We start from the raw sequence: 14,166 nt of genomic DNA, 5'->3' as shown, positions 1-14,166 counted from the left end.
TTAAAAGAAAGGTACTTTTGTTCTCCTGAGAAGCAACATGGTATAGTAGAAAAACTAAGGAGCCCATTAGCCCCAGAGAAATATGTAGATGTAGATCAGCTTCTGACTGACCTTAAGAAAGTCTGTTTAAGCCTTTAGGTATCAGACTTCTCATCCCCAAAATCACCCAGCTGGGTGAGTTGACTCTGTTTAGCCTGTACTATTGGGTATTTCTGTTACTTCATTCTATCATGATGTGAGCCCATTGTTAAGTGACTTGTTTTTTCCTTTTCTTGTTTTGTAACTATTGAATTTTTATAGTTTGGTTTGTACTTCTTTTGCCATTTTTGCATGTTGTTACAGGTGCATATGCTTTTTTAATCCAGTTATTGAGGTATAAAAGGATGTCCCCTTTGGTGGTGTTAGCCACTTTGCCTAACTGGATGGCATAAGCTGTTCTATGTGCATGCTCACCACATATGCACTTGAATCACTGATAATCATGAATGATACTGCATCTAGAACCAATTTAGTATAAAGTATTTAAAGATTCTTCATGAGAGGTGCACTCACTGTGGCATTAAAAGAAACTCAGTGTCTAAATCCTATGAGATTGCAGACTTATTCACATGTTAACCTAAACCTATGTGGAATACTTAAGATAGGAAGTCATTGTGAAGATAAACTTCTTGTATTGTATTTATCCAGCAAGTACTGATTGACAACCTACTACTCTGTGCAGAACACTTTGGTGGAAAGTGAAAGTTCCTCAGTGAATCCAAGACCCAAACCTAGGCTCTAAATGGCCTCTGTTCTCTTGAAGGAAAAAGCAGGAGGAGCACAGAACATTACCAGGAGTACACTTGGATTTCCTTCACCCTGAGTGACCCCACAGAGACGATGGCCTTGCCTCTGAATAGTTTCTTACCACCCTGAGACAATTCTCTCTCATTTTAACGCTATTGCCAGAATATTGCAGCAATCAGATCATTTGACATCACCTCTATCTTGGCGTCCCCAACCTTCACATGCCACATGGATCCAGGTGCCAGGGATCTGCGGCTGCAAGGTTTGCACATGCATCTGGTGGTGCTAAGTCATTAAGGACAGATAGCACTGATGTAAGGATGCCTTCTAAGCACTCTTTTGAGCAGAAAATTTACTATCCTATGGAAAACTTATTGGTGGTGATGGAAAAATATTATATACATTTCTTTCAGAGTCAGTCCAAAAAAAACATTGTTATACCCAAGGTTAATATAATCTGCTGATTTGCCACAATAAGATTTTATGAGTCTTTTATAGTAGGCCTCTTTTCTGAAGTCCTGGTACTGCTCTTCTGATTGAACAATGCTTATGTGTAGTATTTATTAAATGTTTTCAGTATCACCTCCCTCCTGCTTATACCAATAAGTTAACTACAGAAAAAAATTATTCACTGTAAGTTCTCACCTCAAGACCTTTGTACTTTTTTCTCTGCCTAGAACATTTCTTTCTCAGCTGTTATGACTTGCTGGTATACATACACACACACACACACACACACACACACACACTATTGGATATGTATTTATACTGCCAATATATATAATGATAGTATATCTATATATATTTTATACTATCACTCTATACATATTATCTCTCTCTACATATATATATATATATATTCTATGTATATGTGTGTACATGTATATATTCCCTATATATATGTGTGTGTGTACTCTATATATGTTTATATATTCTATCTATCTTTGGAAAGGGCTTGTTGTTATCTGCCACCCTCTCTCCACCAAACTAAAATGCAAGCTCCTAGAGAAGAGATGATAGCACACAGTAGGCACTCAATAACTATGTATAAATAATAAAAAGATGTGTACTTGACAGTAGGCATGGTATAGGTCTGCATGTGTGTGCATGAATGGAGGATATGTCAAACGTAGATCTCATAGTTCAGCTTGGTATGGATTTCAGATGATCACTTGCTGCAATAAGCATGAAAGTGGCCTTATGCTTATACTTATAAAAACTGCAGAACTGTTTTGGACTGTTCCTCTAAAACTATCATTCTCAACTGGAGGCAATGTTGCCTCCCAGAAAATATTTGGAAATACCCAGAGACATTTTTGATTGTCACAACTGGGAGGTGCTACTGGCATCTAATGGCTCAAGGCTGTGAAACCCTAACGTGCACAGGACAGCCCCCCACCACAAGGAATTTTCTGGCCTCAGATGTCGATACTGCCAAAGTAAAAAACCCTGATCTGTGATTTTGATTTAGTGGTTTGCTCTGGAGCCCAGAAATCTGTATTTCTATCCAGGGATCCAGGTTGATCTTATAAAGGCTTTAGGGAGTTTGAAATATCAGTGTGAGGTGGATTTGTTGAAAAACATCCCATCAAAGAGGGAACACTTAAAGTAGGCTGTGAGTTGGATTAGGATATGAACAAATGAAGGGAAAAGGGAAAAACATTCTCATAGAAAGACAAATCACACCCAGTGGGATTAAGATAGGCTATGCAGTAACACTGGACCAGCAATGAATACTGAGAAGCCATCTCCAAGCAACCTCTTCCTTCTTCATGGAAGGCCAGCTCTGCGTCATGGGATGTAATGCATTTTCTGCCTGTGTTCTTATCTTTTTATAGTTAACTGATATGCCTTTCTGACTCATTATGCATCTTCTAACATGAATATTGATTAGACTAGCCCATGCCCACTCTCACTTATTGTTCTAATAATATCTTCCACAAAATTCCCACATATAAAAAAAGGGATTGAGTATAAGCTTTTATCAGATATGTCTGGTTTGATATGTCTTTGCCTCTTATTAGCCTCATGAATTTGGGGTTAATGATAGGGTAAATGAGTTTAAATGAAATAACATGTATAAAGAAATTAACTCAGCACCAGACATGTAGAAAGCACTCAGTAAAGGTTTGCTACTATTTACTATTATTTTTAAATTAAAATAGCATTTTTCTGTCACAGTATTTATGAAACTACTTCAGTGAACAGAATAAAAGTGATGTTGGGGCTTATGATCAGTATCTTATATCAATCTTAGCTGCTGATTATTTTGTACTTTGTTTTGATCAAAGAGGATTGAGAAAATCTGGCTTCATTGAAATAAGTATTTGTAAATAGCTCCAGGTTTTAAACTGCTCATCCTCACTTCTCAAGATACTTTTTAAATCTTGAGATCAACACAACATAATTCAGCTTGGCAGGTTAATGCAGCAGTGGTCTGTACTCTATTTATGAAAAGAGAAATAACACATTTGAGTATGCATGTTGCTTTTAAAAAACAAGTTATATTGGCATATGAGTTCCACTATATAAATATATAAAATATCACATATCATAATATTTATAATCAATCCTTGCAGAAATTGGACTGATGTCCAGGATTCCATGGGACACAGTTTGAAAAAAAATCTCTGGCTAGGAATAATATATACTTCCAGCTTGAAGACGAGTGTGTTTTCCAATATGGAATAAAGCAGCTCACTCGAGCCCAAATGGATTATTATGGCAGTTGTTTTCTCTGATCAGTAAACTTGATGTTCCTGCATGGGCAGATAGTAAGTAAGTCTGACATGATTTTTTTCTTCACAAATCATCTCGGCTCTTTTGAGATATTTATAAATTAATTGCTTGATGATGTATTCTAGTGTCCTCCCAAACACCAGAGTCGGAGGGAATTGATCTCTTGCATTTACAGCATCTATCCCAGACCCTTGCCTTGCAAATGGTGGGCATTACATTGACTTACAGATTCGGTGCTTTGGGTTAATTTCAGAATGAGCTCCTCTGTAGTTGTCTCTGTTCATATTTCCTTCTTTCCCACTAAGAATATATTGGCTGCTTGCCTAGCCTATCAGCTGGTATATGAGAATTGAATGCAAGCTAATTTTCAATCATAACTGAAGATAAGCATTATTAATAAGATAAATCTCCTGGGGGTGGAAAGAAGTGGGAACTACAGAGCAAATAACAATGACAACAAAAGGAGAATGAAAAGTCCCATAATATTCTTAGGACTGGTTAGACTTTTTATTTATTATTCTTCATTTTTATTAAACATCTACTATATGGCAAGTGTCCTGATGGTAATGAGACAGGCCTCTCAGGGCTTCTATTTTAGATTGACCCTGAATAAGTTAGGTCAATAAATAAATATATGTGTGTGTGTGTGCACATACATACTTAAATATTTACATATTTGTTTCATATAATATATAATGTTATATGAATAAATGTATATTGAGTTACATATATATTGAGTTATGGAAATAGGGGCCAAAGGGAAATACAAACCAGAAAGGTGGATAGACTTTATCTGGAGTAGTTGGGAAGCCTCACTGAGAAAATGACTTTTGAGTAAATGAAGGGATGAAGGGGGAAGCCATGTGGCCATCGGGCACTAGAGCTTCTATTAAAGGGAATAGCAGGTGTAATGGCCTTGGGGTAAGAGAATTACTGGCTTATTTGTGGACTAGTGAGGAGGTCTGAGTGGTTGGAAGGATTCAGACAGATAAGTGTGGGTCACTGAGAGGGTCAGATGAGATAGGTCTAGCATAGGGCAACCAACCAAAATCTCAGTTAGCCAGAGAGAGTCTGGATTAACAACTGAATGGTTGATTATTTATAATATTTATTTATACCCCTGTGATTCTCAGAAGTGTTCTGATTTGGATGAAAATTAGATGTTGACTCTAGGGCAATGCTTAGAATTTCAGCTTTTACCCTTAGAAACATGGTAAGCCTTGGAGGGCTTAGTCAAAAGAGGGGTAAGAGATGAATTAGGTTTGATCAGGATCACATGGTCTTAAGTGTTGGGAATGGACTATTGGGATAGGATGGCGAGTGGCAGAGGTGAAAGCAGGGAACCCGATTAGGAAACTGTGGGATTATTGTTCTAGCTTGTGCAGTGCAGCCAGAGTTGAGTTGTTTCGCTTGAGGCCATGCAGTTAGCTAGTGGTGCAAATGGGACTGGGATCATTTCTCTTGACCTCCAGTCTGGCGTTCTTTCCATGGTGCCCAGTTTCTCTCACAGATTAAACCTGAAGACAAATGGAGTGTCCGGCTGACTCTTTACAGGTCTAGTAAGTGTCCTGTTTGGTGGCACAACTTAGTTCCTTCCTCTTCACACTGTAAAAAGTAGACGTGAAACATCCTCTCTGTCCCCACTGAAATAGCTCATTTTGAGAGCATTGCCTAGGATTTCCTTAGGTCCTTCTCTTGAACGTCTGTATTTACCCTTTTGGCCCCTGTACCTCTTCAGAATAATGAATTCCACATGTTCATTAACTCATGTTTATTAACTCATGAGTGAGTGGTTTAAGCTAATAATTCAGAATGGAGCCTTAGTACAGATGTGAACATACATTTTATGCCTACTTAAATAGAAGCGTAAGTATTAACAAGAATTAAATGGACTCCCACAGGTGTAAATATGTCTATGGAAGGAACTCTTTAGTTCTGCTTGTATTTCTTCCACTTGCTTCTTATTTTAACTGTAGGAATTCCAGTTTTTGATTATTGCTTTCCTCATTAGAGTGGATAATTGAAAGAGTACATGTGCTGATTATACTCTTGTATAGTCAACTACAATTGCACATGTACAAATACACATGAGATGCACACGTACAGAGTCTGTTTTAAAAATGTGTATTTGAGATGCAAACGTGTATACACTGAGGAAACATGGTATATATAGACACATTTATATTCATATTTTAAGCAGTCTGTATATCCATGGGGAGTTACCCAAATAGTGGAATTAAGATTTGTATTCTTTTTACTAGCAACTATATCAGCACAACCTTAAATTCCAGTAACTTTGGTGTCCAACAGAGCAAACACAGCATCCCAAAATGTGCTTATCTTGTCTCTCCTGGGAATAAAATATGGGAATAAGCTAACTCTCAGGGCATCTGGAAGAAATGAATAGATACAAAAGTATTTTTTATAAGGAAAGTTTGATGCAGTGTAAAGCAGTCTCTATTGTCTTGATTATTTTTCTGTTGCATATTTATGCTAGAAATGTCTTAAGTCTTTTTTTCTCCTCAAGTTCCCATCCCTTTTCCAAAGCCTTCCCATATGCTGAACAAAAAGTGGTTTATTTTTGGGACTGAATAGGATAGGAGTTAGTGAACTATATGGAGGGATTCTGCCCATTTTCTGTAGGGGTGTGAGCAGGTGGGGAGACATGCTATTACTACCTATCCGTGGGTATAAGAGTATCAAGAAAAATCAAAGTGGATTGTAGAGAATTCAAGGAGAGAAAGAGACGAGAAGGAGAAGAAGAAGAAAAAGAGTTGCTTGGAAATGGGCATTCAGAATATTTAACAACCTGTTCATCAAAGGCTTGTGACCATTCAGAGTGGGCATGTGCAATAAACAATTGCTGACGTGGCTTAAAGGAAAAAGCTAGTAACCTCACATTCTGTTTTAGTGGTCTTGCGTCTAGTCTGAATTGTTATTTTTCATTTCATTTCCAAAACAAGTTCATCTTTTCTTTGTTTTGAATTCATCTTCTTGAAACTCTTAAACTTCATACGTCAAAACCAAAATCTATACATGCAGAAGTTTTCACCTTATCACACATGAAACTCAGATACATAACTTTATGTATGTAGATTCAGAAAAGGGACTCTTACAATCAGTTGTATTCCTTATTTGAACCCCTGATTCTATCATAAAAGTCACTTTCTAATTTATTTACTTCAACTCCTGGTGGGGTCTGGTGGAACAAATAATACCAAATAGTGGATAATCCAAAAAATGTCATTTATATTTGGCTTCAGAATACATTACCAGATGTTACTCTAGCAGATTTCCCTTTCTAATTAGGCCTCTCTTAAAGTAGGAGTTAATTTTGTCTTCATTAGCTGCTTCCAAATCAGCAGGATGGGGTGAGGAGGGAGCCCAAGGCATGCTGGGTATTGGGAGGAAGCTGGCCTACTGCTCAACATGGGCAGCAGATCACGCTCAAAGGATGAAATGCAAATGCAGGTGATCAAGATGATGGGCATTCACACTGGGAAAGATTTTTGAGCATCTTTTTGAAGCATTATCAGGCCTTTCTCAACTCCTTATTTCCCTATTAATCATGAGTGCAGAAAAACTTTGTAGTAGGAATTAGTTAAAAACCTTAAACTTTATATAGAAAAAGATAGGGATTCAGAGAGGTCAAGTGACCTCTCACAGAAACTGACCCCTGAGTAAACAGTACCTAAGCTACCAAAACTGATTAATGAATGATAAGATGACCCCCACTGTTTCCTTCTTATTGATGATTTGAATAATGAGAAAGCAAGAATTCTCTTGGCCTAATTCACATTAAGAGAGCTAAGATAATGAAGCTGTGATTAAATGGCTATTAAACTATTTTTATCAAACAGAGATCAAGCAAGTGTGAGAATCTGGGGATGCAGAGTGTAATTGCAACTCTCTAAGATGTGGAAAAAATTACTATCATAAGCAGGGCATGGTCCTTCCATAATAGCCTCTATTTAAAAATATTTGGGATGCCACATGCAGTTTTCACTCTGCGTTTCTCCCTTCAGGTGTCAGTTAGTATCGCAGTCCCTTGTCTCTTTCTTAATTCAGTGGATTTATTCTCTTCCTGTGCGCACGTGGGTGAGTTGAGTGCAGTTGCCCCACTATGTGTAACTGTTAGAAGATCCTTGTGCCTCCTATTCTCAAAGGAAGAAGGTCCAGATACACTCTGGATCCCAAATTTCAAATCTTGAGGTAACTCTGGGCACCTGAAGCAGCAGAATCTACCTTCCTTTAACCTTGACTTTTGAATAATATTACACTTAATGCAGCAAACATGGGGACCCAGCAGTCGCAAAGAGCAGCAGTGAGCTTTCTGGCTGTATTGAGTGTTCTGAACTATCATTTACTAATGACATGGCATTACTTTGGAATTGTTGCACGTTCTAAATTTTGTTTAGCATACATGTATGTGTATCATTGATCACTGGAAAGCTTTTACACACTGAGTGAGTTTTTGTTGATGTGCCTTCTTTATTCCTGGAGAGCCCTCAGAGGAGGAAATATTAGAGTCACATGGACCTTTTTTTTAGATCTGAAGAACAGAAGCAGACTTGCCATGTGTGAAGAGAGCCTGAGGTTGAAACCCACCATGGGAAATGTTGCTTGTTAGCCACAGAGCTCCACTGTGGAAATGCCTGTTGGTCTGTTCCCTACCTTGCACCTACCACCTGCAAGACTGAGCTCAGTTGGTGTCTCTGCAGATCACTACCCAATTGATGATCTGCTCTCTGTTGTTCACCTCTTTGCACTTCTTTTCTTAACTTATATGGAGCTAATAAATACATTTTTGTAAAAATAGTAATTTTGAACAATTAAAAAGCAGTATCAGAGCTGAGTCTTTGCAAGGTTATCTTGTAATGTCGTTTTACTGACTAAGGTGTTTCCATGGCCTGTCACCTGTGAACAGACATGTATTAGTAGGCCTGTGTGCTTCATCTGCAGTGACTTTGATTTATTTGCTCTTTAAATTGGGCTGGAGCAATAATGGAAAGTGACATTAATTGTTTAACAGAGTCCTTTTTGTCACATCCACTGCCTTCTCTGGAGTGTTTGGCTGTTGAAACTCATGCTAAACTAACTGAAATTGCCACAGTGAGGGACATTGTCCATTCAGCTTTACATATAGGAGTATCTGGTGAGCTTCAACACAAAAATGTCATCAGTAAATATCACACTTTATTTCATCTTCTATGATTAAAGAAAACATAGAAAACTTGAAAAATAACATTCTCTTCTTCCATAATTCAAGAACAGCTCTACTAAAATAAATTGTCTTGGAGCATCTCTCTGAGTCATCCACATACAGGGATGATAACAAAAAGGATTAATAATAATTACTAATGGAAATTGACTATAAATAATGATTACGGCCCTGCTGGTCCATACTCTTTGAATACCAGCCTTCCCTACCCACATAATCCAAAACACACACACACAAACAATGCCAATTTCCATTCCACAACCCTTTCCTCCCACTGTAGTTTCAGGAGAGAGGAGAATTTAAATAGTTGGTTTAATCAGATCTTGTAAATTAATTATGACATTGTCAAGCTCCAGTATTTCTGCCTTTGTATTTGGTGTACATTCATTCAGGCTTACTAAAGAAATTGGAGAAAACTAGTTAATTTAAGTGTTCTTTGTCATTGTGACTTGATTGGAATTATTACAGTTTGTTTACACAAAGGATAGAGCTGGGGTGCTATTGTATTATGTGATTGAAAGCAAATACAGGCTTGTAGTATTGCTGGAAAGCCAAACAAAAAACTTTAATCAGGGTAAACAAAATTACTCATTTATTGGTAAACATTCTTAACATTTTCTTGTGCTATTTTTGAACTTCAGTAAAGTAATCCTTCCTGAAAATTGGAGTACCTGGAAAAAATGTCCAATTTACTGAAAATTTGTGTATGTGTATGTATATGCACGAGATAGTTTCAAAGATTATTTTCATCAGATAATGTGGACATATTTATACTAAGGTAAATATCATGATTTTGAGATGATTTAAAATAATATATATTGCATTTAAATATGTTTTACTTAGAATAGTTTAATAACCTGAATTCAGTTTTTGGTGGATGTTAGAGTATCTAGATTGAGATAAAAAGGGGAAGATTAGAATCTTTGGATACCAGATTATGATCCTGGTCAGAAAATCAGGAAAAAAATCACTTTGGTAACTTTACTGTTAAGATTACATGGGTAAGTTCAGAAGCATTAAGGGGGAGGGGGATAGTCAATAAGATTTTGTTACTGAATTGCACGATTTGGATTTTAAAGAATCAATCAGTTTATGGAAGAAAGTGGTGCCATTTTGAAATTCCCTTTCATCGCTTTTGATTTGGATTTACCTTGTGCATTAGTGTCTTAAAAAACTCCACCTTGTGTTCCCAAAACCACTTGACTCTCAACGTGAAGTCCAGGGAGACACATTGTGCAAAAGTAAAAAATGCTGAGTAATGTCTACTGTGAGTCCAAATGGCTCTTCTTAGATTCTGAGATCCAAACGAGAAAGAGTTTGTAATTTTACTCCAGGTTGGAGACTCATCAGTAATAAGGGAAAACAATTTTTATGTGAAAATAGAATGTATACATGATAAAGGCCTGCCTAATTTCTCTAGTAATACAATTTGATTTTCTGATTAGCTGTCTTATTCTATGATTCTTGTAATTTTGTCAGGTCAATTAACTGGAGTTCAGTGCTAGAGAGAAAGGACGTGTGGGCACTGCTGGCTTCATTAGATGTCAGCAGCTTAGGTGCATTTTGTAATAGAATTTGTATGGGATAATTTAGCCAATATTGTTAATGTCATAGCACACAGAACTTAAAAAAAAAGACTTATGAGGCAGGTCAAATTAGACAAACAATATGAAGTGCCAAAGGTAGGAAAAGAAAATGATCTACACAACATATATTCTAGGCAATAAATGCAGATAAATGAATTATTCAGCAAGTAATCAATGACTGTACTGTATGCCCAGAATTGGCATTGGTACATAGAATATATAAGAAAGACATTGCTCTTAAACAACGTATAAGCTCCAGGGTGGGAGGTCTTGAAAGTTTTTGTACAGACTACTGAAATAAATATTATCCTTTTAATAAATTATTTACAAGTTTTTCCATTCTGCTGGAGGGTTTATGGAGGGGCAGAGTTTTGTCTTGTTTCTCTTTGTATCTTCAACACCCAGCACAGCCCTGGCACAGTAGGTGTTCAAAAATGTTTGTGGAATGAATAACTGGAGGTTAGCTTTCTAAGGGTGTGCTGTGGGAATGAACATGGCAGAAGAGAAAACAAGTTAAGATACGTTTTCAGGAGCCCTGTTAGAAATAACGATGCACTGGAATAGTATGAAGGCTACAAGATATGAATGCATTTAAGAGATGTTACAAAGTAAGACTCTACTTAGTGACTGGCCAGATCAAAGAGAACTCACGGCACTTTCAGAGTTTAAATTGGAAGAATTGTTACCCAACTCAGGAAGTCAAGAGAAAGAGCACTTTTGTTGTAACAGGTTTGAAGTTTGAGTTTTGGAGATGAGGGAGTGGTTATCAGGTGGAAATGTCCAGTATGCAGTGATAGATTTATAACGGAAGTTGGGAAAGATGTCAGGGAGAGAAATCAATGACTGTGGAGTGTTCAATGATGAGATTGTAATTGAAATCATGAAAGTGTACAGTTTCTCTTGGTATAGTTGCCGTTTCTGGTGGTCTAAACATTTTTTTGGGTATGCTGTACAGGAGACTGAAACTGTGTCTGGAGGTGAAATAGATGAGAGATTTAGAGACTCTCTCAAGCTTTGAGATTCTCTAAATCTTCTCTTTTAGTTAGGGAAATAAGACGTAAACATGTGGAAAATGACCAAGAGCAAGACAGAATCATACACAGCAATATTAAGCAGTGACATAATAAATTGTTAAATTGGGATGTTTATCAGTGATTGGTATGGTAAAGGTATTGATTAATGTTGTGACTAAGACCAAAAGTAACTTTGGAGTCTGAAGAAGGCATGACCTTTGTATAATAGTGGAAGAATTAAAAATGTCACATATGCTTTACTCAATTGGCTAAACAAGGTCAGTCTATGCCAATGGACAGGTTTTTCCATCTCCCAATGTCAACTGGCTCTCATCTTCTTCTGTTTTTGCAGAAGATAGATGAAGAGAATGAGGCGAACTTGCTAGCTGTCCTCACAGAGACCCTGGACAGTCTCCCTGTGGATGAAGACGGATTGCCCTCATTTGATGCGCTGACAGATGGAGATGTGACTACCGAGAATGAGGCTAGTCCTTCCTCCATGCCTGACGGCACCCCTCCGCCTCAGGAGGCAGAAGAGCAGTCTCTAGTAAGAACCCTTCCTACTGTTTAACAGGAATTGGAGTTGCCTCTGGCTACCCGCTGCATGGGTATGATGTAGTAAAAATAAGGTTTGGATTTTTAATTTAGACTGATGCCAAAACAGTTCCAAGCACACTTGGGGTTGCAAGTTCTATGATTCTGGGTTTCAAAATGTCGAAAATACAGTTTTCATTGTGGTCCTTACTGCAGTTTTTTAATTTCAAAACTATCTTTGGCTCTTTATATGTGTGCATTTTTATTTCTTAGTGTTATTTATGCTCATGAAGAGACTTAGAAAATGCAGATAACCAAAGAAAAAAAGAAAAAAGTCAAGAATTCACCTGTAATTTCAAATAATCTCTAATATTAAAATGATTAAAATTTCTTGTCTTAAGATATATCATCAGCATGTTTGTGAATTTTACATATATGCATAATTTTTAATGGTTATATAGTATTTTATTGTTGGGAGATGCCCTAATTTATTGAGTGATCCCTTATGGTTGGATACGTAGTTTTTTTTCCTATTTTTCACAATCACAAATTATATAATTGACATATTTGTAGTTTTATTCTTATGCATATAATTCTAGAATTGGAAGGTAGATCAAGGGGTATGCAATATTTTAAGGCTTTAGGTCCATAATTCTTATGAAGATTGAAAAATAATAGCAATTTGCAACCTAAGTTACCTAAATTTATGGTAGGCAATGAAGAATGAATGTGTTGGCATGAAGAGTGAGTTTTCTTTTCAGTGTGTTGTTTGACCAGAATTTTAGTAGCTCTAAGACCCAGTTTACCTTCTCGTCTATCGTAGGCATTTGTCATTTGCCATAAATCTGATGTAAGAAAACACTGTGTAAATTATGGAATGCCATCCTCAAACCTTTAATAATGTGTGTTGGCAATCCATTTAGAGGTTTTTTTCTCTCCCATCTCTAAGTTTTTATATGTTAAAAGCACTCCATGTGAATATATGTACATCTACTTGTATTCATTTGTGTTTGAGATTTCTGGTCTAGAGGTCTACTTATTTATTCCCCAATTTCTCCATATGTCATCGTCACTGGCTTCTCTGTCTCTGATGAGTACTTTGATTTCTTTACGCTAATATCAGATGATTTTTATGTACACAGTTTGACTGGAAGGGGTTGTTGCCTCAGAGTCACTTGGCAGGTCCAGGCAGAGAGGGGTCCTGGAAGGCCATCGAGTCAAATGAAGATACAGATATCAAGACACGGTCAAGGCTTTGCCTGACTGTACGCTTTGTCACATCTCCTGACTCTACTTATAAATCCTTTACAGTGATAGCCACTCTTTTATCCCAAATAGTCCTGGAATCAGTAAAGTTTTATACCTTGATTGTGAAAGCATTATAGAATCTTTCGTTTATTGCCACTGATTCTTTTGGGTTATTAGGGGAAGATGTACATATATTCCCTCCCTAGCCCTCATGTTCTCATTTAGAAAGGAGGCTTTTCTCACCTCGTTGGTATTTGGAAATCTTTTCAGGAAGATTATTTTGCCTTATTTTACCTAAAAGAAAATCAAAGTAGACAATACTGTCTGGAATGTAGGAAAAGGAAATCCTTTCACAGTTGGTAGTAAAATGCCAAACTTCTTACCTTTTAAAAAATATGTTTTCTTTAGCACTATTGTGTTGAGGTGTGATATAATTTAAGAGTGCAGAATAAACTTTTATAATTATAATTAAAGTTTAAAATTTCAATAACTGATTCTAATGCTTACAAGATGCATAACTGTTCTTGCTTTTCCCCTTCTCTGGTATGTTTCTAGCTTAAGAAGCTCTTACTGGCACCAGCCAACACTCAGCTGAGTTATAATGAATGCAGTGGTCTCAGTACCCAGAACCATGCAAACCATAATCACAGGATCAGAACAAACCCTGCAGTTGTTAAGGTACGATGTAAACTTTTTGATACAGGAGGAAAATGAACAAAAGGTATTTGCTTGAAGCTGTACAAGAAAGGATAGGTTTATTTATATTTATTACATCAGCTGGGATCCTGCAGGTGCTTCACAATGGTAAAACATTATGAAATAGGTTTCTGAATTTCACTACGTTAAACAAGGCAGAGTTCATTTACACGTTGTCTTTGGATGATTGCAACGAAAACTCCACTGTCTGTTACTCCTTTGCCCACTTTATTAATACGTGCAGCAATGAGGGCTACAATAAAATTTGCTGATAGGCTGCTACTAGTGATGAGTGACTTTAAGATGCAGGATTGCCATTTTGCCAGCTGTCTAACCTGAGAAA

The 14,166-nt window shown here is 36.9% G+C and overlaps 1 protein-coding gene across 5 annotated transcripts in view; it reads left to right on the top strand.

Moving 5' to 3' along the window:
• The window catches only part of PPARGC1A (PPARG coactivator 1 alpha), a 620,182-nt gene that overhangs the window by 563,880 nt on the left and 42,136 nt on the right, over positions 1–14,166 (top strand). For all 5 annotated transcript variants that reach the window (XM_057502134.1, XM_057502133.1, XM_036921007.2 and 2 more), the window contains 2 exons: positions 11,698–11,892; positions 13,683–13,805. In XM_057502134.1, coding sequence (XP_057358117.1) covers positions 11,698–11,892; positions 13,683–13,805 — 318 coding nt within the window. The remainder of the gene's footprint in view (positions 1–11,697; positions 11,893–13,682; positions 13,806–14,166) is intronic.

This window comes from Manis pentadactyla, chromosome 5 (genome assembly GCF_030020395.1).
Source record: "Manis pentadactyla isolate mManPen7 chromosome 5, mManPen7.hap1, whole genome shotgun sequence".
Classification (NCBI taxonomy): Eukaryota; Metazoa; Chordata; class Mammalia; order Pholidota; family Manidae; genus Manis; species Manis pentadactyla.
This window is presented reverse-complemented; position numbering and strand designations above follow the sequence as displayed.